This window comes from Vombatus ursinus, unplaced genomic scaffold, assembly GCF_900497805.2.
Source record: "Vombatus ursinus unplaced genomic scaffold, bare-nosed wombat genome assembly UNPS02009573.1, whole genome shotgun sequence".
NCBI classification, from domain to species: Eukaryota; Metazoa; Chordata; class Mammalia; order Diprotodontia; family Vombatidae; genus Vombatus; species Vombatus ursinus.
Window position 1 is genome coordinate 1,514,898 of NW_020949351.1, and position 25,765 is coordinate 1,540,662.

The 25,765-nt window shown below is 36.3% G+C and overlaps 1 protein-coding gene across 7 annotated transcripts in view; it reads left to right on the top strand.

Annotated features, from left to right (window-relative positions):
* The window catches only part of LDLRAD4 (low density lipoprotein receptor class A domain containing 4), a 589,056-nt gene that overhangs the window by 308,427 nt on the left and 254,864 nt on the right, over nt 1–25,765 (top strand). For all 7 annotated transcript variants that reach the window (XM_027852456.1, XM_027852450.1, XM_027852455.1 and 4 more), the window contains one exon: nt 8,598–8,738. In XM_027852456.1, the coding sequence (XP_027708257.1) occupies nt 8,598–8,738 (141 nt within the window). The remainder of the gene's footprint in view (nt 1–8,597; nt 8,739–25,765) is intronic.

Consider the following 25,765-nt stretch of genomic DNA (forward strand, 5'->3'; position numbering starts at 1 on the left):
AGAGTATGAAAGTACTTAGTAAACTATAAAGAACTCTAACAAAGGTAAGGTGATGATGATACTGATTTGTTGATCTTCAAAACATGTAGTTCTAGAATAGGAAGTTTTGATTTATTATGGAAGAGTCTACCATTTATTTTCAGGGTCCTTTGGAGGATAACTGTGGGATAGGGGAGGCTTTAGTGTTTTGGAAAGAGTATAGGTTTTGGTTTTCGATTCGAAAGGCCTGGGTTTCAATCTTGACATGCTACCTACTGCCTTTGTGACTAAACAAGTCACAACCTCTCTGAACTACTGTTTCCTCATCTGTGAAATGAGGGCATTGGACTTGATAATCTCTAAGATCCTTTCCAGCTGCAAATCCTATAATTGTTTGGAATCTAATATATTACTATACTGCGGACTTTACTTGTATATTGTGGATTTCTCACCTATTGTTATCAGAGAATTTTAAAGACATTGAAAGAATTCTTTCCAAAGTATAAAAGAAGTAGGTACTATCACTGAGATGGATTCAGAGGTCATTAAAACATTCTTACTAATCATTATGGGCAATCCTATTTTAACCTTATTACTGGGGAAAATATCCTTTTAGTAAGTTATAGTCATCTTTCCAAAGGACAAGGACAGTATTAGTGAGGTCACTTAAATACCTTCTTTTATTAAATGCTTGCATGGTAACATTTTATTGTCCAGAGTTTAAATGTTAGAATTAAATTCTCTTTTACTATAATTTTATGACTAGGAAAAATAGTGTTGTATTTCAAGCAGGTCTCAGAGCATGAGCCTCTGATTCAGGTGATTTTGAATTGAAATCTCAACATAACTTGGGATTTTAACTCAAATATACAAAACTTCTCTATACCTGATTCTTTAGTTTTAATAATATCTTCTCAGGGCATGGATGGAACACCAGGTCTGGAGTCAGGAAGATCTGAATTAAAATCTGTCTTTAGACACTTACTAGCTATGTGATCCTAGGCAAGTCACTTAACCCCTATTTGCCTCAGTTCCTCATCTGTAAGATGGGGACACACTGGAGAAGGAAATGGCAAACTGCTGTAATATCTTTGCCAAGAAAGCCTCATGGGCAGTCCATGAGGTCATGTAGAGCCAGACATGACTCAACAACAACAATGTAAATTAAACCCTTTATAATTCATTGAAAACTTGTGCCTAATGATAAGTAGTATTCATTCAAGAAATATTTACCAAGTGCCTGAAGATGCTATGCTAGGAGAAAGGAAAACAAAAGTAAAAAATGACAATCCCTTTCTTTCAAGGGATGGGGACTCTCAATGATTCTCAGACCTACTTATCTAGCTCAAACATCTCTTCTCACCTCCACGCTCGCATCTCAAATGGAATGTCCCAAGGAATCTCAAACTCAACATGTACAAAATTGAACTCATTATCTCTCCCATTGATCCCTCCCCTTTTCCTGACTTTCCTATTACTGTTGAAGATACTTCCATCCTCCCTGTTACACAGATTCAAAACTAAAGTTATCCTCAACTCCTTCCTCTATCACCCCCCATAACCTGTCTGTTTTCAAATCCTGTTGATTCTCCCTTCCTTTGTACATCACTAATATATATTCCCTTCTTTCCTCTGATGCTACCATTACCAGCCATGTCCTTAACACCTCACCCCTGGACTATTGCAGTAGCCTTCCTCTTGGTCTTCCTTCCTCAAGTGTCTCCCCACTCTAGTCCGAGCTCTCAGTTGTCAAATTGATCTTCCTTAGGTGAGGTTCTGACCATGTGGTCCTCCTAGTCAATAAACCCCAGTGGTTCAGCCCTTCAGGATCAAATATAAAACCATCTATGTGGCATTCAAAGCCCTTCAAAATCTGGCCCCTTCCAACCTTTACAGTTTTCTTATACCTTAAACCCTAAAGGTCATCTTTAATGAAAAAATAGGACCATCAAAGGATAAAGTATAGTGAGTAGAGAACAGGATTGGGAAAGACACTTAGGGGACAGCAACACTTAAAATATTCAGGAGGAGTATGTACATATGTATCAGGGTCATTTTGGTAGGTTAGTCTAAATTAGTGTCACATAGCAAAAGGGCCACTAAGCTGTATATATTGATTCCTATAGATGACATATTGACTTAGAAAACCACACATTAACATTATCTATGTCCTATTATATTTTTATTAATTTGTTAAATATTTCCTAATTATATTTTAATATGGTTCCTGCCCCTACTTGGAGTGTTGCTGGTGGTAATGTGACTACAAGCAGTGGTTTTGACACCTGTAGTCTAAATTAATTCACATGAACTTTAGAAAATGGTGAGTTGTTTTTTGTTAATTTGGGTATTAAGAAGATAATTTTAATATTTCAGTATTTATTTACATTAAGAAGACAGCCCTCCTAATAGCAAGCCCTAAATTTTAATGGTAGAAATAATAGAGCCCAAATCACTGTACATTTGCAGGTTTGTGAATGATGGAAGTGTGAATTGAATAAGATAATGTTGCTGTATGAATTTAACAGAAATAGCTAACATCATATCCTTTGCCAATTCACACAAAAAGGCTGACTTTACAGCTACGATGTAATACTGTATATAGGTCCGTATTTTATGACTGAGATCATATCTGTGAAAACTAAGACTTTTAAAAAAAGTGTAAGACAAACTCACAACTTTTTTTTTCCCCTGCTTTTTAACCAATAGAATTTTGAAAGTGCCAATTGGATTGAAATTAGTCAGTAAGATGCATAGTTTTCCCCTCTTGGAAATCAAGGCTGAACACTGAGCTTTGAATCATATAAAAATGTGGTTTTAAAAGTAATTAGTTCAAGTTATTGCCCTATTGCAGCTTGTTCACAGCTTTATACAGAAGTTTGAAATTCACATGAAATTCTCAAATAGTCAAAAGCCTTCCTGATTTAAGAGTCTTAAAGCAGTTTTATTCTTTTTTAAAGGTTTAAAAAAAAACTTGGGAAAATCTTTGTGCATTCTACATTAGGCACACATACTCCTCTCCTCCCTTCATCTTCCTTTGAACTGAACACTCTTAGCTGTTGGTGGCTACAATGATATTTCATTTTGGGAAGTGTTAGAAATCTTTTCCTTGAGTTGCTATATCTTTAATTTAATTTTCAGTAACTATGTGACCTTGGGCAAGACTCTTAACCTGTGTAAATCTCAGTTTCCTCATGCATAAAGTGAATATTTTGAACTAAATGATTAAAAGGGACCCTTCCATCCCTAAAATTTCATGAATCTATTAGAATTGGAAAGTAAACAAAATTATTTAGAGGCTTCATGTAGGAAAACTCAGAATGATCTTAAATTTGGAGTGAATGCTATGTTGGATATAAAATCAAAGAAGGTACAGTTTTTGAAAGTTGAGACTCATTTTTATTATCTCCTCTATACCTAGCACAATACCTTAGCATATAGTAGATCTTAATAGATTCTCAATGATTCAGGGGTGGGAAACCTGTGGCCTCGAGGCCACATGTGGCCTTCTAGGTCTTTGGGTGTGGCCTTTTGACTGAGTTTTACAGAACAAATCCCCTTTTATTAAGGGCATTTATTCTGTGAAGTTTGGATTCAGTCATAGGGTTGCGCTTGAGGACCTAGAGGGCCATATGTAGCTTTGGGGCTGCAGGTTCCCCACCCCTGGATACAATGATTTTTAGAATCATAGAGCTGCATATGTAAGGGATCTCTGAGATCATCTAGTTAATACCACTTCATTTTATAAATGAAGAAAAGGGGTTCGTGACTTGTCTCAGTTCACAGAGGTAGCAAGTGTGAAATTTGAATGCAGATCTTCTGACTTCAGAACCAGTCCTCTTTATGCTTTACCAATAAAGAAGGTACTGAAATCTGGCTTGAGTTATGGCAGACTGTTCAAAAGAAGGCCAGTGTTTTGGAGTATGATGGCAAAGAAGGGTTTCTTTCTTTTTTTCTGGACATTTTTATATATTGTAGTTCTTTGGGGAAAAATAGTTTAAATACTACAAATATTTTTGTTACTAGATCTACATTTCCTTGAGGAAATCCAGTGGTTCTTGGTTTATTCATTCTTTCACCCATCTAACCACTGTACATCTGAAAGTCATCATAGATTTGTCACTAAAATGTTTCTGACATTTAAAAAATCTTGGTTTCTCTTAGTTACTGACTTGGCAGAACTATCAAACAGTCTTCACAAGAAAAGAGGAAAGCTTAATAAGAGAACAAAAATTCTCTTATTCTTTTCTTTCCATGACCTTTCAGTTTGGCTGCATTTAAGCACTTTCCCTGGCTTCTGGTACATCAGAATTGGGAACAGTTGTCTACTTGGTTCCCCAAATTTCCTTAGCATCAATATTACACGATAGATCTTTAGAAACTGAATGTTTCATCCCATGATTATGTATTAACCTTTGTCCACGATCAGACATATTCTTATTTGTATGTAGTTATAGGAAATATCAATTAAAATGATCATAAATATGCCAGAATCTCAATAAAATTCTATTGTGGAGAAGTGTGAAGTTCAGTCTAAAGCAGATTTGTCTTGGGCCTCTTGGATTGTGGCATAGTAGACTGATTGAGCACCAGCTTTACAGTCAGGAAGAATTGAGTTAAACTCCTGCCTCAGTCTCAAACTAGCTCTGGGACCCTTGAGCAAGTCTTCTAACCTCTCAGCCTCTGTAAAATTCATCTGTAAAATGGAGATAATAGCTTATACCTTGCAGCATTGTTATGAAGATTAAATGAGTTAACATATATGAAGCATTTAACAAACCTGAAAGTGCTATATAAACGCTAGCCATTTTCATCATCATCACCAATTATTATTATGTCTCAGCTATAAGATAGTGCCATAGCACAAGACCTTGAAGACATTATAGTGCAAGACTGTATATCTTATATTTTATTTGGATAGTTGATACAATTTCCTAATTCAATTTTGATTTAAATTCACCTGTAAATGATGTAATTTTTATTTAATATAAGCTAAGTTAATTATAATTCAAATGGTAATTAATTTGGATTTTATTAATTTGGAATTTGCTTGAGATAGATTGAACTGTAAACTTTTGTGTTCTCTATGAAGATAGTATTTTTCAAGCAAATTAATTGTGCAGTCTTATTTAGACCGTGGTAAGAAATGAAGAGGAAATAGGAGGTCTACTTAAGAGCGCAAACTTAAAAAAACAAAACAAAACACAAACCAATAACTTTAGCTCCTTAATTGTTTGGAATGTAAAAGGAGACTAATTCAAACACTCTTGTCTGTTTGTTAAAGCCAGACTTTGGGCGGGGGGGAAGTAGCAGTTAAGTAGTAGCCATGATGTATAGACATATGAGCTCAAAATTATATTCCATTGAAAATATGAGTGGTGGTATGAAATAATGGGGGGTTAGCTAGGTAATGAAGTGGATAGAATATCAGGCCTAGAGTCAGGAAATCCTGAATTTAAATTCAGCCTCAGACACTTACTAGCTGTGTGACCCTGGGCAAGTCACTTAATCCCATTTGCCTCAGTTTCTTTAGGTGTAAAATGAACTAGAAAAAGAAAGGCAAACCACACCAGTATCTTTGCCAAGAAACCCCAAAATAGGGTCATGAATAGTTAGACATGACTGAAACAACTGAACAATAATCTTAAATTTGAGAGAATTTTCTGTATTTTTCTTTCATTCTGTTTCAGAGATCAGCAGAGACTTAAAAATAACGTTTAGCTCCAATTCCACATAGGTTACAGTAATATATGATTTGTACTGCACTGCTTTTAGATTTGAGTTTGATTCAACTGTAGTATTATCCCCCCTGTGTTCAATCATCATTTCAACAACTTTGGGAGTATCTGTTTTTGGCTAATGTACTTTTCTTATTTGATATTTAGCCAAAGTTGAAAACTTCTTTTGGAAAGCAAAAGAAAGCCTTCTCATCATCTTGACAGGATGGGGAAAAAAGAAAAAAATACTTTTTCCATGACATAAGAAGTTGTCACTGTATAAATGTGAACTCAAGAAACTAGATTTTTAAATTTCCAGTCTATGGGAAGATATTGGCATAACTGGTACTCTTAACACGTGGCCCTGATCACTTTCAACAGACGTTTCTCTAAGTGGTAAAAAGGGCCGCCAGTGACTAGATCAGAGCATGTGCATCTTGGGAGGTGTGCACATGTTATTAAGAACTAGGTCAGAGGCACCAGTTGGTTTTTTCTACATTCATTTCATAGAAGCATCTGCCCCTAGAATTTTAATACAAGTGTTTGCCCACCTCCTTCATGTAGTGTTCCCCGAAGTGCTTTAAAGACATAAATTTCTTCTCTCTGCAATAGGTAAATGGTGTATTCTATATTATTCTTTTTGCAGAAGAAGAAATTACACTATATAGCAGCTAAGAGACTTGTCTAATGTGGTACCATGACTCATTAGTATAACTGATAGCAGGGCCCATAATTCCATTCAGTCTGTTATTTGCAATCATAGAATTATGGAATATTTCAGCAGTAAAAGACCTTGAAGATCATCTAATCCAACCACTTCCTGACTTTTCAGATGAAGAAATTAAGGATAGAGGAGATAAGTGAATAGAACAAACTCTTGGACGCCTGACCACCAACGCTATGCATTATCTTCCCCCCCCACATTTATATATTTTATTTTTAAGATATGGAATAAAACAAGCATTTCCATAGCATAGTATAATAAAAAATGATTGCATACAAAACTACAAATCTATTTTGTACAATTTTGCTATTCCTTTTAAATATATAATAAAGTTATTAAGTTTCTTTTTTTCTTTTTCTTACCTCCCCCCTTTGAATTGTCTACCATTAGACATAAATAGGTATATATATGTAAAATCATTCCATTCAAACTTCTATTTATTAGTTCTTTCTCTGTATGCAGATAGCATCTTTCCTCATATGTCCTTCATAGTTAATTTGCGTATTTACAATAGTCAAAATGACTTATTTGCTCAATGTCATTCTTAAAACAGTATTGCTGTTACTGTATACAATGTTCTCTTGGTTCTGCTCATTTTGCTTTTCATTATTTCATGCAAGTCTTTCCTTATGTTTCTAAGATCATTGAACTTATCATTTCTTATAGCACAGTAGTATTCCATAACAATCATGTATGGCAACTTGTTCAACCATTCCCCATTTGATGGGCATCCCTGCGATTTCCAGTTCTTGGCCACCACAAAGAGAGCTGCTATAAACATTTCAGAACATATTGATTCTTCTCCTTTTTCTGTAGTTATCTTTGAAAATAGACCTAGCAGTGGTATTGATGGGTCAAAGGGTATATATAGTTTAATAACTCTTTGGGCATAATTCCAGATTGCTCTCCTAAATGGTTAGATCAGTTGACAATTCCACCAACAATGACTTTGTGTCCCAGTTTTTCCACATTTTCTAATACATCATACTATTTGCTGCTGGTGATTCTGGAAAGCATTGAGTTAACAATCTCTAGGATCATTCAGTATAAAATTCATGATGAGAGGCAGTGTATGCTCTACTGAAAAGACTTACGGATTTTGTACTGGGTTCAAATCCTTCTCTGTCACTACCTATGTGACCTTGAACAAGTCACTTAAGTTATTTGGGCTTGAGTGTCCCCAGCTGTAAAATGAAGGGCTTGCAATAAAAGACCTCAAAGGTTTTTTCTGTCTCTAAAATTATAATCCTATATCATTATACAGTTATCATGTCTATACCCATGGCAATTTCATTATCTTTTTTTCTCATTTTAAAGGCAACTTATACCTAAAGGAGTACTTTGTTAGGTTTGAAAATATATTTTAAAATCTAGTAAAAATGGATGACCTTTTTCAATAGTGATTTCCACCAACCTCCAAGGGTTAGATAGTATGACTAGTGGAAATTTGCAATATGATTCTCTTTTATATTGCTAATACTTTTATTACCATCCTTCCTAGGTTCTTTGGTGCAGTATAAGTTGTAAATTTTTCCAGGTTTTCCCATTAAAATCATTATCATCACACTGTGCTTATGAGGGAGGTCATTATTAAATCTAGTTTTCCTCAGGGGTGGATAAAGAACTGCATTTTTTCCCAGGGCCTCACAGTAAGCCTGGGAGAACTACATATTAGTTTTATAAGCTTTCTCTTCCCCCCCACCCCCTGCCCAGCTCTAGAGTTCTGTGGAGCTGTTACATCCATGTGCAGGTGCCATTTTTTTTTGGAGGTGCAACTAACACTCAGGTTCTCCTCATCATTGGAGGTATGACAATGCATTGAAGATGTTTTTAAACCGAAAGCAAATCTCCATAGCACCAGCCTATGCCTGGGAAGCATACAGGACCAAAAGGCAGCCCCTGTGTGATAGAGTTAGTGCTATTGTGTCAGAAATTTATGGAAGCCCAAGTACTACTGGGAAATGAGCAATTTGTACTATCCTGTGAATTTTGCAGAAAGGACTTCCATCCTGATTGTGGCCCTTCATTTTTGCCATGCAGAGCGTGCACATTTCCTTGATGCCTCTAGACAGACTCAATCACCAAATCAATTTTTCATGGCTCAAAGGAAAAAACAACAACAACAACAACAACAACTGAGCATTGACTACGTCTTTATTTATTTCCTCCTCTTACAGAGTGCAAATTCACCTGCACCAGTGGTAAATGCTTGTATCTTGGCTCGCTGGTCTGTAACCAACAGAACGATTGTGGGGATAACAGTGATGAAGAGAACTGTCTGCTGGTAACCGAACATCCTCCTCCTGGCATCTTCAACTGTAAGCGCTTCTTTCTTTCTGAATTTGTTCGGCGCACGCGCGCCTGGGTGAGATTTATCTTGAGGGTGTTTGGAGGGACTGGAGGTAGCGATGAGCCAGCAAATCGAAGGAATGGTGCTTTAAGGTAGCAGGAAGAGATTTGTGTCTTCTGAGAGCAAGTGATTTCCTTGATTATGGTATTGAAAAGGTGGAATTCTGTTTTCAGAGTTGGTCAGTGGCACTGCGTCTTCTAACACACTTTCAGAATTTATCAGGGAAGCTGTTGGATAAATTTCATTTTAATTAATAATTCATCCAAAAGCAATTACTTGTAGATTTATTGTTTTCATGCCAGCTATACAAAAATTATAAGTAGCATTATTTATAAAGAATCTGTAAATAGTTAAAGCAAATAATAATGTTCTTAACATGCCATAAATTTCAGTGGATAAAATAGTATACTAGATAATTTTGAAAACTACACAAATCAGCAAACTTGTAAAAAGAGGCCTGATGAATAGTTATTTTTCTGTTTGTGAGACAGTGAGTGAGGCTTTCTTGGCTTGTGATTCTTTCTCCCTGTCTCATCCCATTGGGCCAGCGAGCATATTTTGAAGATGAAAACAGTGGTCACAGCCTAAGGTTCTTTGATTCCGTATGAAGAGAAGGAAGAAAGAGGACATTTTTGAAACATGGCTGAAAATCTCTAAGAATTTCAGAAAGAATGATTACATTGTTCTCTGTGTTTCCTTATTTCAAATGACATGGCCTTTGTTTGAAATACATGTCCTGAGAATACTGTATATATCACTAAGTCTTTTCACATGATTTTCATTTTGAAATAATTTCATGATACACTTAGGATTTCCCCTAATTTAAAATTCCTTATTGATATTATTTGGAGAAGTGACATTGGAGCTGAACATTCTTTGGTTTTGCTACTGCAATGATATATTAATGCTAATGATAAAAAAAAAAGAGACAAAAAAAGTTATTGTTTACTACACTGTAAATTTGTTTTGAGTTAAAAAAACTCAAAATTGTACACAGTTTAAAGAATTTATATATGATTCATGCACAAGAGCATTATTGTTGGGTTTATAGTCCCATGAGCTGCCAAATTTACTTATTACACGTATTTGTATTTTTTATATGGGGTTTTCTTAAAGTGGGACTCATCTCTGTCATTTGAAAAGTTTATTTGATGTTGGTTGTATGTTTTCTTTGTGTTCTGTCAGACTTTCATTTCTGATTGTTTTATTCTTTATGATAGACTTTTGTAATATAGTGAGGGTGAAACCAGTATGAAGTGTTTCCCAAGTGCTAAGCACTATATTAAGTGCTGAGGATACAAAATAAAAAAATAAAGACCTCTGCTCACCAGTAGCTCAAACTCTCTTAATCAGGGAAGGTAACACATAAAAGGATTCAGCTGCTGGGAGAACAGCAAGACTCAGAAACCTTCATGTTACAGTGACAGGGTGAATGGCAAGGCCAGCGTCTCTTAAGTTGCATCATGAAGCTTGATGATAACGCCCAGTGTTATTGAAGGCACAGAGGCAGGGTTGTGGGTGAGACCTGGAGAACATTAATACACAGTAGTTGGGTGTGTGATATGGTGAAAGAGCTTTCCCTATTCCTAAATGGATCGTGGAAGATCCATCCAATGTACTAGGAACCCACTCCTGCCTCTTCTGTATGATGGAGAGAATATTGGTGGTAGAGATGAACTTGTGTTACAGCACATGGCTGACGATCATTGAAAAATGCTGCCTCAGTTCAATCAAGTCTGGTATTCCCTCATTCAGTTTTGAGCCAAGCTCAGCATCTATTTGTCACACTTATAAATATAAATATATTTGTGGGTGTGTTTTAACATATACATAGAGAGAGATACCAGGCCTTGTGATTTCATTGGTGTGGGGAATTCACAGCTGAAGACACTCCCTCTGCACATGAAAGTCACAACCTTCTCTGCAACCTATAGGAGTTGATGAAAGCGTTGAGTGGTTCAGTAACTCATTCAGGGTCACACAGCCAGTTCTTGTGAGAGGTAAGATATGAATCCAGGTCTTCTTAGCTCTGCAGTAACTGCATGTTACTTTCTGAATAATTGCGTTTTTCATCCACTATCCATTTCTTTCGCAATTCCTATGGGTTTTACTGTGGAGACTTTGAAATGTTCAGAGGATCAATGTGATTCATACCAGGCATGGGTAGTATCATGCTTAAACTCCTTCTTAGTGGTGAGGAAGGAGAACATTATTATAACTAATCCAGAATAAGAAGCATACTGGCTACCTGTTATTTAAAATTATATTTTAAATACATTTTACTTTAGGTTAATATACAATTAATTAAAATTATAGCCGTTATCAAGCTATAATCTCTTTATTAATATTTATCCTTTTTTTTCTTGTATCAGTCTTCTTTCTCCATTCTTAGGCTACATCCATAGTCCATTTTCAAAAGTATAAAATTTAAATTTCATTTTAGCAAGTAAATGAGTGTGTTGTAGTCTTTAAATGAAAAGTGAATTTTTTCCCCTAGTAGTACAGACCTGATAGCCAAATTGCTTCAGTTGAGGAGTTTTATACAAAAATTTGGCATGTATAGACCTTGCTATTTCAGTGCTAACCAGAATTCCTTCTGTTCTAGGTCACTGTATTTCCTCAAGGCTAAAACATATAAGCTGTGTTGTGTGGCATTTCTAGCTCTTCACAGGGTGCCTTCAGCCTACCTTTCCAGTTTATTTCCTGTTCCTATCCTTTATGCGTTCTACATTCTAGTCAGACTGTCCCTGAACGTTCATTTCAATCCAGTGCCATTCTCCGAGCCTTTATTCGTGTGGTTCCCCCCTGTCTGAATGTGCTGCCCTCATCTGCACCACTTAGAATTCCTAACTCCCTTCAAGTTTCATTTCAGGTGTCTCCTCCTCGATACTCTGGCTATTAGTGTTCTTTCTACACTCCTGGAAATTAATTCTCTGTGTTTATCTGTATATATAGTCATGAAGTGGAATGAAGGCAAGGATTCCTTCAGTTTTGTCTTGGTATTCCTAGTACCTAGAATAGTAGTTGGCACTTTAATGATTACTTGCTGGATGTTTGTGAAACCAAGAGAAAACATTGATTGTGGCTTATTTTCTTCTAATAGACTGTGGAAAATGACCTCTAAAGGGCCTCTCAACTTAAGATTTGGGGATTTTAGGAAGACCACTTAAAACCAGCATCTTATCAGTAGCAATTTGTGATGTCCCAGTTTGAAACTTGGCTTGGTAGTTGAATTATTGTTTTGGAAACTGACTAAATTTTAGGACCTCTTTTAGTATAACAAGAATTTTCTAAAACAAACATATCTAAAAATGACTTGACCTGAAGAATGTTGATTATATTCTTCCTACTTTTTTCCTGGGTGTTCTGTTCCTCCCAGGGCCAATAACCAACAGAAACTGTTGGTCTGGTGAGTTCTGTGGTCCTTACCAATGCCTTGAGGAGCAAGGAAGAGGTTTCAGCTGAGATATTCTTGGACAGGCTATGGGGTGAGTGGAGAAGGAATGGTAATTTGAGCAATCTGAGGGGTCATTGGCCAGGGGTGTTGCTTAATCTTCCCAGGCCTCAGCTTCCTCATCCGTAAAAATGCAGGGCTTGGATTAGATGCCACTTGATATTTCTTTCTGCTCTAGATTTATGAGCCTGTGAACTAAAAAGCACATTGTCAATACCTCAAAGTTGGGACAGCTACGTGGCACAGTGGATAGAGCACCAGTCCTGAAGTCAGGAGGACCTGAGTTCAAATCCGGTCTCAGACACATAACACTTACTAGCTGTGTGGCCCTGGGCAAGTCACTTAACCCCATTGCCTAGCTGAAAAAGAAAAACAAAAACCTCAAAGTCAGTAGCTAGGATCGAAACTGAATGAATCAGAGGCAATAGCATTGTTCAAAAAAGAAGCTAGACTAAAAAACTAGGAGTGCCATCAAGGTCTGTGGGAGGCATGGTTGCGGGTTCAAGAGTCAAAGGCTAGGTTCTTCAGGCAACACAATATTTTGCTATATACGGAGAATTCAAATTTATTTCATATTGCATATATTGAGAATTAGAGTTTGTGACATTCACTGTTCTTTGGATTCATGTAAGATTAAGCCTGGCCAGGCCCCATAATCCAGCTCCCTCTGAATACCCTTCTGCTGGAGAGCTCTTGGTACTGATGCTACCACTCTCATTATTTTCCATAGCAACCATGGACTCCAGACAGGGGCAGAGTCTGTTATTTGAGGGTCACTTTAATTTCTGAATTTCTCATAACTGATTTGCCCTTTGAGCTATGAGACCCTTTGAAAGTGTCAGTCCTGCTTAGGTTAAGGATTTAGCCTGCCTGCAACTGTGTCTGCTTGTTGATAAATAGATGGATCAGTCATTTCAGTTTTGTAGAAATGTGCATGGCCAAGAACTGAAAATTAAACTTTGGCATTGATTTAACATGAGATGAATATTTTGTTCCATCCCCTCACTTCTCTGCTCTCTCCCCGTGAACTCCACCAGGTAAGGTTACAGAACAAAGCGAGATTCATTTAACAAGCTGTGTCTGTGTCATAAGCCTTATGCATTTGTAGCAAACATGCCTGCTTTAATAAAATAACATGACATATTGAATGAATGTACAAACTCATTTGGGGTAACAGATGGACAGTATGCATTTCATGTTGGATTAGTTATAATAACAATATTCTCCTTTCTCCTCACTAAGTTTATTATTTTATTTTTTCTCAATTGCACGTAAAAACAATTTTTAGAGTTCATTTAAAAATTTTTTTGAGTTCCAAATTCTCTCTCTCCCTTCCATCCTCCCTCCACTACTTTCTCCTTGAGAAGGGAAGCAGTTTGCTATAGATTATACTTGTGCAGTCATGCAAAACATATTTCCATATTAGCCATATTGCAAAAGAAAACAGACCCCAAAAAAACCCCCAAGAAAAATAAAGTGAAACAAAAAGTATGCTTTGATCTTCATTCAGACTCCATCAGTTCTTTCTCTGGAGGTGGATAGCATTTTTTATCATACGTCCTTTGGAATTGTCTTGGAACATTGTATTGCTGAGAATAGCTAAGTCATTCACAATTGATCATCATATAGTATTGCTGTTACTATGTACAATGTTCTCCTGGTTCACTTTGCATCAGTTCACATAAGTCTTCCCAGATTTTTCTGAAACCATCCTGCTTGTCATTTCTTATAGCTCAATAGTATTCCATCAAATCATATACCACAGCTTGGTCAGCCATTCCCCAGTTGATGGGCATGCCCTCAATTTCCAGTTCTTTGCCATAGCAAAAAGAGTAGCTATAAAATTCTTTGTAATAAGGGACCTTTTCCATTTTCTTTGATCTCTTTGGGATATAGACCTAGTAGTAGCATTTCTGTGTCAAAGTGTATGCACAGTTTTTATAGCCATTTGGGCATAGTTTCAAATTGCTCTCCAGAATGGTTGAATCAGTTCACAACTCCACCAACAATGCTTCAGTGTTCCAATTTTCCCACATCGTCTCCAACATTTATCATTTTCCTTTTCTGTCATATTAGTCAATCTAATAGGTATGAGGTAGCACCTCAGAGTTCTTTTAATTTGCATTTCTCTAGTCAATAGTGATTTAGAGCATTTTTTGTGTGACTATGGATAGTTTTGAATTCTTCTTCAGAAAACTGCTTATTCATATCCTTTGACTATTCTTCAATTGAGGAATGACTAGTATTATAAAATTGACTCAGTTCTCTGTATATTTGAGAAATGAGGCCTTTGTCAGAGAAACTTGCTGTAAAAATTTTCACCCATTTTCCTGCTTTCTTTCTAGTCTTGTTGGCATTGGATTTGTTTGTGCAAAACTTTTAAAATGTCATATAATCAAAATTATCCATTTTGCATTCTATAATGTTTTCTATCTCATCTTTGGTCATAAATTCTCCCCTTATTCATAAATTTGGCAGTTAAAATATCCCACACTCCCCTAATTTGCTTATGATATGAGCCTTTATCTCTAAATCATATTCCTATTTTGACCTTATATTGCTATATGGTATGAATGTTAGTCTATACTTTGTTTCTGTCAGACTGCTTTCCAGTTTTCTCAAGTAGTGAGTTCTTGTTCCAAAATCTGGCGTCTTTGCATGTATCAAATACTCGATTACTATGGTCATTTATTACTATGTATTATATACTTAACCTATTCCACTGATCCACCACTCTGTTTCTTAACCAATACCAGGTTGTTTTGATGATTACCACTTTGTAATACATTTTGAGAACTGGTACTGCTAGACCACCTTCTTTCACATTTTTTTCATTGATTCCCTTGATATTCTTGACTTTTTTGTTCTTCCAGATGAATTTAGTTATCTTTTTCTAGCTTTATAAAGTAATTTTTTGGTTGTTTGATTGGCATGACACTGAACAAATTTAGGTGGAATTGTCATTTTTGTTACATTGGTTTGGCCTATCCATGAGCAATGAATATTTCTCCAGTTGTTTAAATCTGACTTTATTTGTGTGAAAAGTTTGTGTAATTGTCTTCATATAGTTCTTGAGTTTGTCTTGGCAGGTAGATTCTCGAGTATTTCATATTGTCTGCAGTTATTTTAAATGAAATTTCTCTTTTTACCTTTTTCTATTGGACTTTGTTGGTAATATACAGAAATGTTGATGGTTTTTGTGGGTTTATTTTATATCCTGCAACTTTGCTTAAGTTGTTAATTATTTTAACTAGTTTTTTTAGTTGATTTTCTAGGATTCTCTAAGTATATCATTGTATTGTCTGCAAAGAATGAGTTTTATTTCCTCATTGCTTATTTTCATTCCTTCAATTTCTTTTTTTTGTCTTAGTGCTATAACTAGCATTTCTAGTACATTATTAAATGGTGAATGGGCATCCTTGCTTCATCCCTGATTTTATTGGGAAGGCTTCTAGCTTATCCCTATTGCAGATAATGCTTGCTGATGGGTTTAAATAGATACTTATCATTTTACAGAAAACTCCATTTATTCCTATACTTTCTATTATTTTTAATAGAAACGAGTGTTGTATTTTGTCAAAAGCTTTTTATGACTTTATAGAAATAATCATATGATTTTTGTTGGTTTTGTTATTGATATGGTCAATTAAGTTGATGATTTCCCTAATATTGAACAAGACCTACATTCCTGGTATAAAGCCCACCTGGTCATAGTGTATGATCTTTGTGATACATTGCAATGATCTCCTTGGTAGTATTTTATTTAAAAATTTTGCATCAATATTCATTAAATAAATTTTGTGTAGTTTTCTTTCTCTGTTTTTGCTCTTCCTGGTTTAGGTATCAGCATCATAATTGTGCCATAAAGGGAATTTGGTAGGACTCTTCTTTGCCTATTTTTCCAAATAATTTATATGGTATTGAAATTAATTATTCTTTAAATGTTTGGTAAAATTCACTTGTGAATTCATTTGGTCCTGGTGATTTTTTTCTTAAGGAGCTCATTAATGCCTTGTTGAATTTCTTTGTCTAAAATAGGGTTATTTAAGTATTCTATTTCCTCTTCTGTTAATCAGGGAAGTTTATATTTTGTAAATATTCATCCGTTTCACTTAGATTGTCAGTTTTACTGGCATATAATGGAGCAAAATAATGCTTAATGATTAATCTAATTTCATCTTCATTGCTGGTAAATTGACCCTTTTCATTTTTGATATTGGTAATTTGGTCTTCTTTCTTTTTTAAAAATCAAATTAGCCAATGGTTTATCTATTTTATTGTCTCCCACCCCCATAAAATCAGCTACTAGTTTCATTTATTAGTTTAATGGTTCTCTTTCAATTTGTTAATTTTTCCTTTGATTTTTAGGATTTCCAATTTGGTGTTTAATTGGGGATTTTAAATTTATTCTTTTTCTAGTTTTTTTTTTAGTTACATGCTCAATTCATTGATCTGTTCTTTCTCTATTTTATTGATGTAATCATTTAGAGACATAATTTCCCCCCTAAATACTGCTTTGGCTGTATCCCATAAGTTTTGGTATGTTGTTGCATAGGTGTCATTCTCTTTAATGAAATTATTGATAGTTTCTATGATTTGTTTTTTGACCTACTCATTCTTTAGGATTAGACTATTCAGTTTCTAATTAATTTTAATCTATGTTTCCATGGCCCCTTACTGAATGTAATTTTTATGCATTATGATCTAAAAAGAATGCATTTAATATTTCTGCTTTTGGTTTTAAGGTTCTTATGCCCTAATACATAGTCAAATTTTTTTTTGCAAGGCAATTGGGGTTAAGTGACTTGCCCAGGGTCACACAGCTAGTAAGTGTCAAATGTCTGGTCTGAGACCGAATTTGAACTCAGGTCCTCCTGACTCTAGGGCCAGTGCTCTATCCACTGTGCCATCTAGCTGCCCACATAGTCAATTTTTGTTAAGGTGCTATATACAGCTAAAAAAAAAAAAGTACACTCCTTTCTATTTTCATTCAGTTTTCCCCAGAGATCTATTATATCTAACTTTTCTAAAATTCTGTTCACCTTAATTTCTTCCCTGGGTTTTTTTTTTGTTAGATTTATCTAGTTCTGAGAGGGAGAAGTTGAGGTTTTCAACCAGTTTGATTTTACTGTCTATTTCCACCTGTAACTCATTTAACTTCTTTAAGAATTTGGATGCTGTACAATTTGGTGCATATGCATTTAATTTAATCATATTACCTCATTGTCAATTCAATGTAGAAATGCTAAATCTTGTGTTATCCTGACCATGGACCCATGATATTTGAATTATTTCTTTCAGGTTGCTTGAAATATTTTCACTTAACCTGGGAATTCTGGAATTTTGCTATAATATTCTTGGAAATTTTCATTTTGGGATCTCTTTCAGGAGGTGACTGTTGGAATCTTTTAATTTCTATTTTACTCTCTTATTCTAGGATATCAGGGCAGTTTTCCATGACAATTTCTTGAAACGTGGTATGTAGGCTCTTTTTTTTTTAATCATGGCTTTCAGATAGTCCAATAATTCTTAAATTATGTTTTTCCAGTGAGATAGTTCACATTTTCTTCTATTTTTTCACTCTTTCAATTTTATTTCATTGCTTCTTGATGAACCTAATGGAGTCATTAGGTTCCAGTTGACCAATTCTAATTTTTAAGGATTGGTTTTCCTCATTGAACTTTTGTACCTTCTTTTCCATTTGGCCAAGTCTACTTCTTAAGGAATTCATTGCTTGGGTGAATTTTTGTACTTCTTTTTCCATTTGACTAATGATGCTTTTTAAGGAGTTCTTCTCCTCAGTGGATTTTTGTGCTTTTTTCACCATTTTGCCAATTCTGTTTTTTATGGTGTTATTTTCATCATTATTTTTTTTGTGCCTCTTTTACCAAGCTGTTGACTCTTTTCATTATTTTCTTGCATCACTCTCATTTTCTCCCCAATTTCTTCTCCACTATTCCTATTTGATTTTTAAAATCCTTTTTGAGTTCTTCCAGTAATTATTGTTGGGCTTCTGTCTAACTCATACTTTTTTCTTAGAGGCTTTGCATGTAAATGTTTTGACTTCATTGTCTTCTAAGTTTGTGTCTCAATCTTCCCTGTCACCATAATAACTTTCCATGGTCAAGTTCTTTTCTCATTTTTCTAGCCTAGTTCTTTACTTTTAACGTTATGTTAAAGTTGGGCTCTGCTCTTAAGATGGAGGTAGCACTGTCTGAATGTTCAGGTTTTTTGTGCTGCTATTTTCACAGCTATTTCTGGGGGGTCTGTAAGTTTTTTATTCTTCTAAGGTGGTCTGATCTGTGGAGAAGTATGATCACTGTTCTCCTGGACTGTGCTCTCATCATCCAAAGCACTCTTTTCCACACCAGAACTGTGACCAGAGTCCCTGTTCCCCTGTGACCACAAATGTTATGTCCCTGGAAATGTGATTTGCACCCCTATTCTCCTTCACTTACAAGACCAGGGCCCTGGTTCCCTTGTGAGCAACCACAAACACTCTTCTCCACCCTGGAACTTTGACCAGGGCCCCTACTCCTTTGGAGCCTCAACCACACTTGTAGTTCTCTTCACCCTGAGACTAAGGCCCAGAACTGTGCATGGGCAGTGCCCACTGTACCCAATGCCAGCAAAGGATCCCCTGTAATCTCTTTCTGATTAGTTATCTGGCCCCCTTACAGACACTGTGGACTAAGAGTTCCTGAAGGTGCTGCTGCTGCTGCTGCAGCTACCACTACCTCCAAGACTTGCTGCTGGCTTTCTGAGGTGTGGCCTGTGCTGCACAGCACTCCGGGCTAGACCACAAACTTGGTAAGACAGATCTTTCCCTGTTGACCCCTTAAGTTGTCTTGGGCTGAAAGATTGTTTTCTTCCAACCTTTTGTTGGTTCTGCTGCTCCAGCATTCTGTTTGAGGAATTACTTAAAGTTGCCTAGAGGGGAATTTGGGAGAGCTCAGGTGTTCCCTGCCTTTACACTGCCATCTTGGCTTCACCTTCTACATTAAGTCTTAAGCATCATAGAAATTATTAAGTGTAAGTGTCATCCTTTAGAGGAAGAACCTGTATTCACTTTTATTCCCATCACGCCAAGTGAAAGAATTCTCCCCTTTTGGAGCAAGAGAGAGGACTAATTATTTGCTTTGCCCATTTTATTACTAACTAGAGAGGACATCTACCTCTATGTTATTTTATTTTACTTAGTGTAAACTAAGGTAGGAATTTTCTAGCTTTCTGGATGAGCTAGAATTAATTTTCTCTATGTATTGTTGGCTTTAGATATGCATTATGACTCAGATATCTTTTTCAACTACATCTTACTCTTTTATTTGTTATTTGCTAAAGTTAACAAGAATTAAAGTAGATAAGAAAAAAGTTTATTACTTGTGTTGCCATTCTTCCCCCTCCTTTCCCCTTAGGAATGTCATCTTGACTGACACAGAGCTCTTGTGTTATCTCACCTGTTTCTTTTCTTTACTAAAAATGTTCAGGTTTGTCTACTTCTAATTAGGAAAATCTCATGTTTTTCTTTAGTTCACTGAGGCTGATTTAATATGCTATTGGACCAGAAGGCCTATTTGTATGGATGGATGGCTTTGGACTAACCTGGCTTTGAATTGGCTTCATTAGAAAGGAGCTTCATTTTATGCGTCTCTCTGTGGAGGGAGAAGAATTCCATCAGGTTCAGATGACAGCTCTTTATAATCCTCCTCTCTACTCCCCTTAACTGCCCTGATTCAGATGTTTTCTATTGAATTCTTTCTTGCATTGATATTAAGTCCATATTGTATGCATTGTTCAGTAATAGGCACCACGAACAGATAAAAAGCAGCATTAGATAGTTCTTGCCTAGATAAGGCATATAGATATAAAGAAATAAAAATAATATAAGAGTATATCTGCAGTGTAATAAAATAAGTGGTACAGAAAGTGCCCATTTTTCTGGATTTCAGGGGAGGAGATTACTATAGGCTGAAGTGAGTAGGGAAAAAAAAAAACTTCTTGGAGCAGGTAAGACTTGCGCTTGACCTAATGAAGTCAAGTTAGGATTTGGAGAGGAAGAGAGGGAGGGGAAAAACATTGAGGGAGTGAGGGTAACATGAACAACAGTGGGGTGATGAAAATGAGAGAAAGTGAATAGATAAGCCTGTGTGGAGCAAAACTATATAGGCTTAAAAAAGTAGGTTGGAGTAGAAAAGATATGACCAGTGATGGAATGTCACAATGATTGTCCATCTCTTAAATAGTAAGATAAAATAAAATGATAGTGAGTATGTTGGTTTGGAAAATAGGCACAGTTACTATCTTTTACTGTGTCTAACTCTGATTCTGGTAGCAGAGCTAGCCATCTTTCATTTAATGGTCGTTTCCTTGCCATTACTGTTAAGCTGGAGTCTTTCCTATTATTCTATCATTTCTAAGGCCTTTTGCTAGATTTCTTTGGGGAGAGAGCACCAGTCCTCTGATTTTTTCAAATAAACAATTTAGTAATTTATATGACACTCTAGAACTATGTACTTTGAAAAACTTGGCAGGAATAGATCTTTCTTAAGCAATCATTACTAAGGAATTTGTACCACTTGGCCTTAAGAGTAACCCAGCAGCTGAAAATAAGCCAGCAGTCACTTGGAATGACTTTTTACTTTCAACTTCAGTGGCATCTCCAGTTAACTAAAAGAGTTCATCTTTGGGGAAACAGTAGGAGTTGGGCAGACCCTCACTGTGTAGTGGAGAACTGTTCCTTACCCTATATCTGACTCCATAGAACTAAAGCATCAAATGTCCTATGCCTAGTAATGACACAGCTAATTAAGCTAACAGTTTAATTTGGTATTTTTAAAGAAAACTCTTTTGCTCCAAGGTTATTTTGGTTGATATATTCCTAGATCTTTTTCCACTCTTTCCTTGCCCAGTATAAGGGTTACCTATAAACCATAGTCATTGGGAAAATTTGGGTCTGCGAGTGGCTGCAAAATAATGTGTTTCTGTTCAAAAATTGGATGATAAAGGTTCATGTTTTAATACTGGCAACCTGGACAGCAAACCATTGGATGCTTCTGGATGAGAAAAATAAAACATAAATGTTATCTGCCCACTTAGGATCAGGGGATTAAGAGCTAGAAATAAGACTGAGGGGTCATCTAGTCAAACTCAAGCATAATACAGTTGAGGAAACTGAGGCCAAAGAGGTGCATGTTAGTTATAATGTATATTTGGATGCCATACCTTTAAAAATATTATAATGATGTTTTGAAGGAATGGACTATGCTAACCATAGCAAAGAAATTAGTTGACTATACAAGTGTTAACCAACTCTGCATGCTAGCCCAATTTTAAATGAACTTAAAACAGGCACTCTCTGAGTAACAAAGCACACACACATACATACACACACATACACATTATGTATACACACATGCATAAAATGTGAATGTGTATGTATATATATGCATGTGTGTATACATGTACACATGCATATATACACATACACATATTTATGTGTGTATGTGTGTGTATATATACACATACGCACATATGTAATTATGAGTGACTGGTTAGCACCATATAGTGGAGGGAGGAAAGACCCCCAAGAGCCCCAGAAATTAAGAAGTATTTCACAAGTACCACTTTACCATTTCCCTGAGTGACCAGTGACTGCCCCAGCTGAGATGGAGACAAAGCAGGTGGTGGGAACATGTGTTCCCAGTATCCTGAGCAGCAAGTTGGAACTTATAATGCATTTCCCCCCATAGAAACAATATAGTTTTTTTTTTCTGGGAGGGGTGGGAGATGTTATTTATTATTCATAATGGAAATTCATAGTTTTGAAAGTTCACATCTTCAGTGTTTGTAAGAATACATGGAGAAAAGATCCAACAGTACACTAGAATGGTGAAGTAGAAAATAAGTGTACACTGTGTAAGGAATATTTCCTTTATCCCACACTGTTTTCTCAGAGGTGCATGGAAAGTGATCATTTTGGTTTTCTCTTGCCTTGCAAACTGGACATTGAAAAGTCATTCTTGGATCTCAGACAACATTGTAGCGTTATACTGATTGGTTCCCTGATGTTTTCCTCTGATAGCTGGCTAGTTCTCTCTAATATAGACCCAAAGTCACCTCAAATGGCCTTTTGTATCTCAGACAGCCAAAGTTGGATCTTTAGTCCTTTTTGGTTTTCCATAAAATGGATTCTCTAATTTCCTCTCAGTTTTCAGAAACTTCTTGCTTGTTCCTAGTGGAGGGTGCTCTCCTGGTTTTTGCGGTGGTATTTTAGAACACTCTATATGAATAATAATAATGATAGCTAGCATTTATATAATTCTTTAAGAGCTACAAAACATGTTACATATGCTATCTCACTTGATCCTCACAACAACCCTGTGAGATGGGTGCTATTATTATCCCTGTGATATAGATGAGGAAACTGAGACATACAGAAGTTAAATGACTTGTCCAGGGTCCCACAGCTACTAAATGTGTGAGGTGCTGTTTGAACTCAGGTATTCCTGATTGTAAGTCCAGTGCTCTATCCAGCGTGCTGCCTAGCTGTTATATAGACTTGCAGGAGTTTTTAGCCCAAGTTCTGTGAACTTTGAAAAAAAAAAGTATTTTGATAAATGCATTTCAATGTAATTGTTTCCTTTGTAATCCTATTCTGAGGAGGGGTCCATAGGCTTCAGCAGACTGCCCAAGGGGTCCATGGCACCAAGAAAATTTCAAATCTCTGTTAGAGAACATATGGTAAGGGGTTGCTGTTCACAATATCACACAGGTGATATTGCCCCAGAATGCTTTTGAGGAGTCTTACCGTTTCTGGTGGTTTCGTGTGTTTAATTTTGGCTTGTCTTGGTGAAGACTTACAGTGTAGACAGCTAACAATGAACTAACCACTTCTCAGTGCTTTGTACATGCTCTGGATGGAGTCTTGAAAGATATTAATGGGGGGGGGGAATCAGGGCAGAACAATTGTTGACTTGTGTGAAAATGATCCAAGATGGTATTTAGAACATGATAAAGATATGTATCTTTCTTGTCTCAGGAAACTTATGTCCTTATCAGGTTGCAAGTTGTCAGTGGCAAGGGGGTTGACACTTGTGTGGGGAGGTAGATGACAAGGAGAGAGTTTGCAGCTTGGTCTGGTTTTGTTTTTGTTTTTGTTTTCTTTGAAGTGAAAGATTGTTTTACTTTTTTTCTTCTTCTATTGTTTGTTGCTTTTGAAGTGTTTTCCTGGTGAATTAGAAGCTGGAGGGTCTTGAACAGGAATTCTGCCTTTAGAAATGAACAAAGGAAAAGAATAAATAGCAGAAAGTTTCAATAAACCTTAGGTATTGCTTCCACCTACCGTGATACTACATTTACGCAGATAAAAACAACCTCGTCGATTTACATTTTGATTCTGTTTCTACTTTCATGTGTGCTGGGCTGTCCCACTTCAGGTGAAATTTATCCAATTCTTTAAATATTTAGTAGTCTAGCGTGGATGTTAATGAAAGTCTGGCACTGCTATTTTGAGAATTGCAACAATGATAGTAATTTTCAGTGTCAGATTACTGCTTCGTAAAGGGAAAGAGGACGGGAGGAGGAGGAGGGAAAAATTGTTTCAGTTCTAATAGAGTTTGCCATCAGCCAGGCTGTGCCAGACAGATGGATCATGAATACTGTCTAGACGCTCTCTGCCTGAATGAAGCTGTGGTCTCTAAGGACAAGCAATGAGACGCTGGCTTAAGTAACTGGGAAAAGTCAGGGCAAGCTCTCCTCTAATCAGATAGCAATCAATGTAGATCCTGCTTCCTGGGGGAGGCACAGGGGGAGGGGGGGATTGGAGAGATTGTGTAGGGAGGGGACTGTTAGAGAAAAAAAAAGGCCCTCTGTTACTGATAATAGGTCAATATCAATTTCAGCTAAAACCTGACTATTATTAGGCATTAGAGAAAGAGTGAAAAGAAGATGGTTGTAGTATGATAACACTATTGATTTCAGCTGTACACTTCTACAGAATGTAGAATGATTTAATTCAAGATTATGGTACTTGGAAGGGGTGGAAAGCACTGTGGTAAAGGGGAAGGAAATTGTCATGTGGCATTTAAATGAGAATGTAAACCTATTGAATGACCTGAATACATTCTGCATAGTGATGAGCACGGCAGCTATACCAGGTGGGAAATACCTTTCCTAGGGTCTTAATTTCTTGAATGTCCCCTTCATCCTCCACTTTGGGAAGCCTCACTTGGTTTGCTTTATTTTCTCCTGTTGAAAATTTTCGTAAATCAAGCTTGTGTCTCAGCCCTCTCTGCCCATACTTTTTTTGTGATAGCAGTCACTGCAGTGATTGGATACAAGTTCTGTGGGATCCTTGCTTGTTGTGGCCTGAAGACCATGGCTACCATGCTTAGAGGTCACTGTTTACTAGGAGCCAGTAATTTATAAGTAAGACACAGAACGCAGGATGAGCATCTATTTACTGGACTCGCAACCTAAATTTAACCAAGTCGGAGGAAAAGGATGTGATAGTCACCATCAAAATGTGGAGGAAACTTGGTAACACACTGAAGAGAAAGAATATGATGAGTTAGGATGCTTGTAAATGTGTTCAGCTGGTCTGAGATGAATGATTTTATGACTGCCAAGAAAAAAAAAAGACTTCTTTGTTTGACTGAACGGTCATTAATTGTGTCACTCTATTTTGCTTTTATTTAAAAGTGATATGCCAACTGCATGCAGTATTGCTGGGAAATACCTATCATTAAATAACAGCTAAACTAAAGCTGGGTTTTAAAGTCATCATATAATGATTGCAAAGGGACTCCCATGGGGCTTGTACTGCTGATATAATCTCTTGTGCTTGAAGCTTTTCTTATTTATATCTGAAATGAGATACTAACCTATTCATTTGATTTTTTAAAATCAAGAACTAAGCAATGTTTTTGTTTGTTTCAGTCCTCCGTGTATTCCCACAATGTCCCAAGAGCTACCAATAGAGGAGAAAAAATCAATTATCTTTCTCTCTTTACCTTCCCAGACTGAGAAGGGTATAAGGTAGGGTCAGGTATTGCTATCATTTTTTAAGAGAACATAGCACCGTCAGACGAAACAATACTATATTCTTAGACTTTTTCACAACAGGTGTTCTGTCTAGCCTTGTTTTTTAAGTGACTGTCCTCCTGACACTCTGCTCTTATTAGTTCTGAAAGAATAGCAAGTCTTAGCAAAATGTAGCAACTTTTCCTCAAGCTTTCCACCAAAGCCCCTACCTTTGCTTTTGTGGTAGCCATAGAATGTAGGCCATAGAACAGCCTGCGACTTAGACTTTAGGAAACATTTATTTTGTAACTGAAAGCATTGTATAGTGAGTGAGGAAAGATTAGATCTAAGTAGGACCATTCCTTATATCAACGACTCTGGACATTTTGAAGGAGAATCATTATATTCTGTGTTTTCTGTCCTATTTTTTTAATGTGTTACAATCTTCCTTCCTTCCTTCTTTCTTTCTTTCTTTTTCTTTCTTTCTTTCTTTCTTTCTTTCTTTCTTTCTTTCTTTCTTT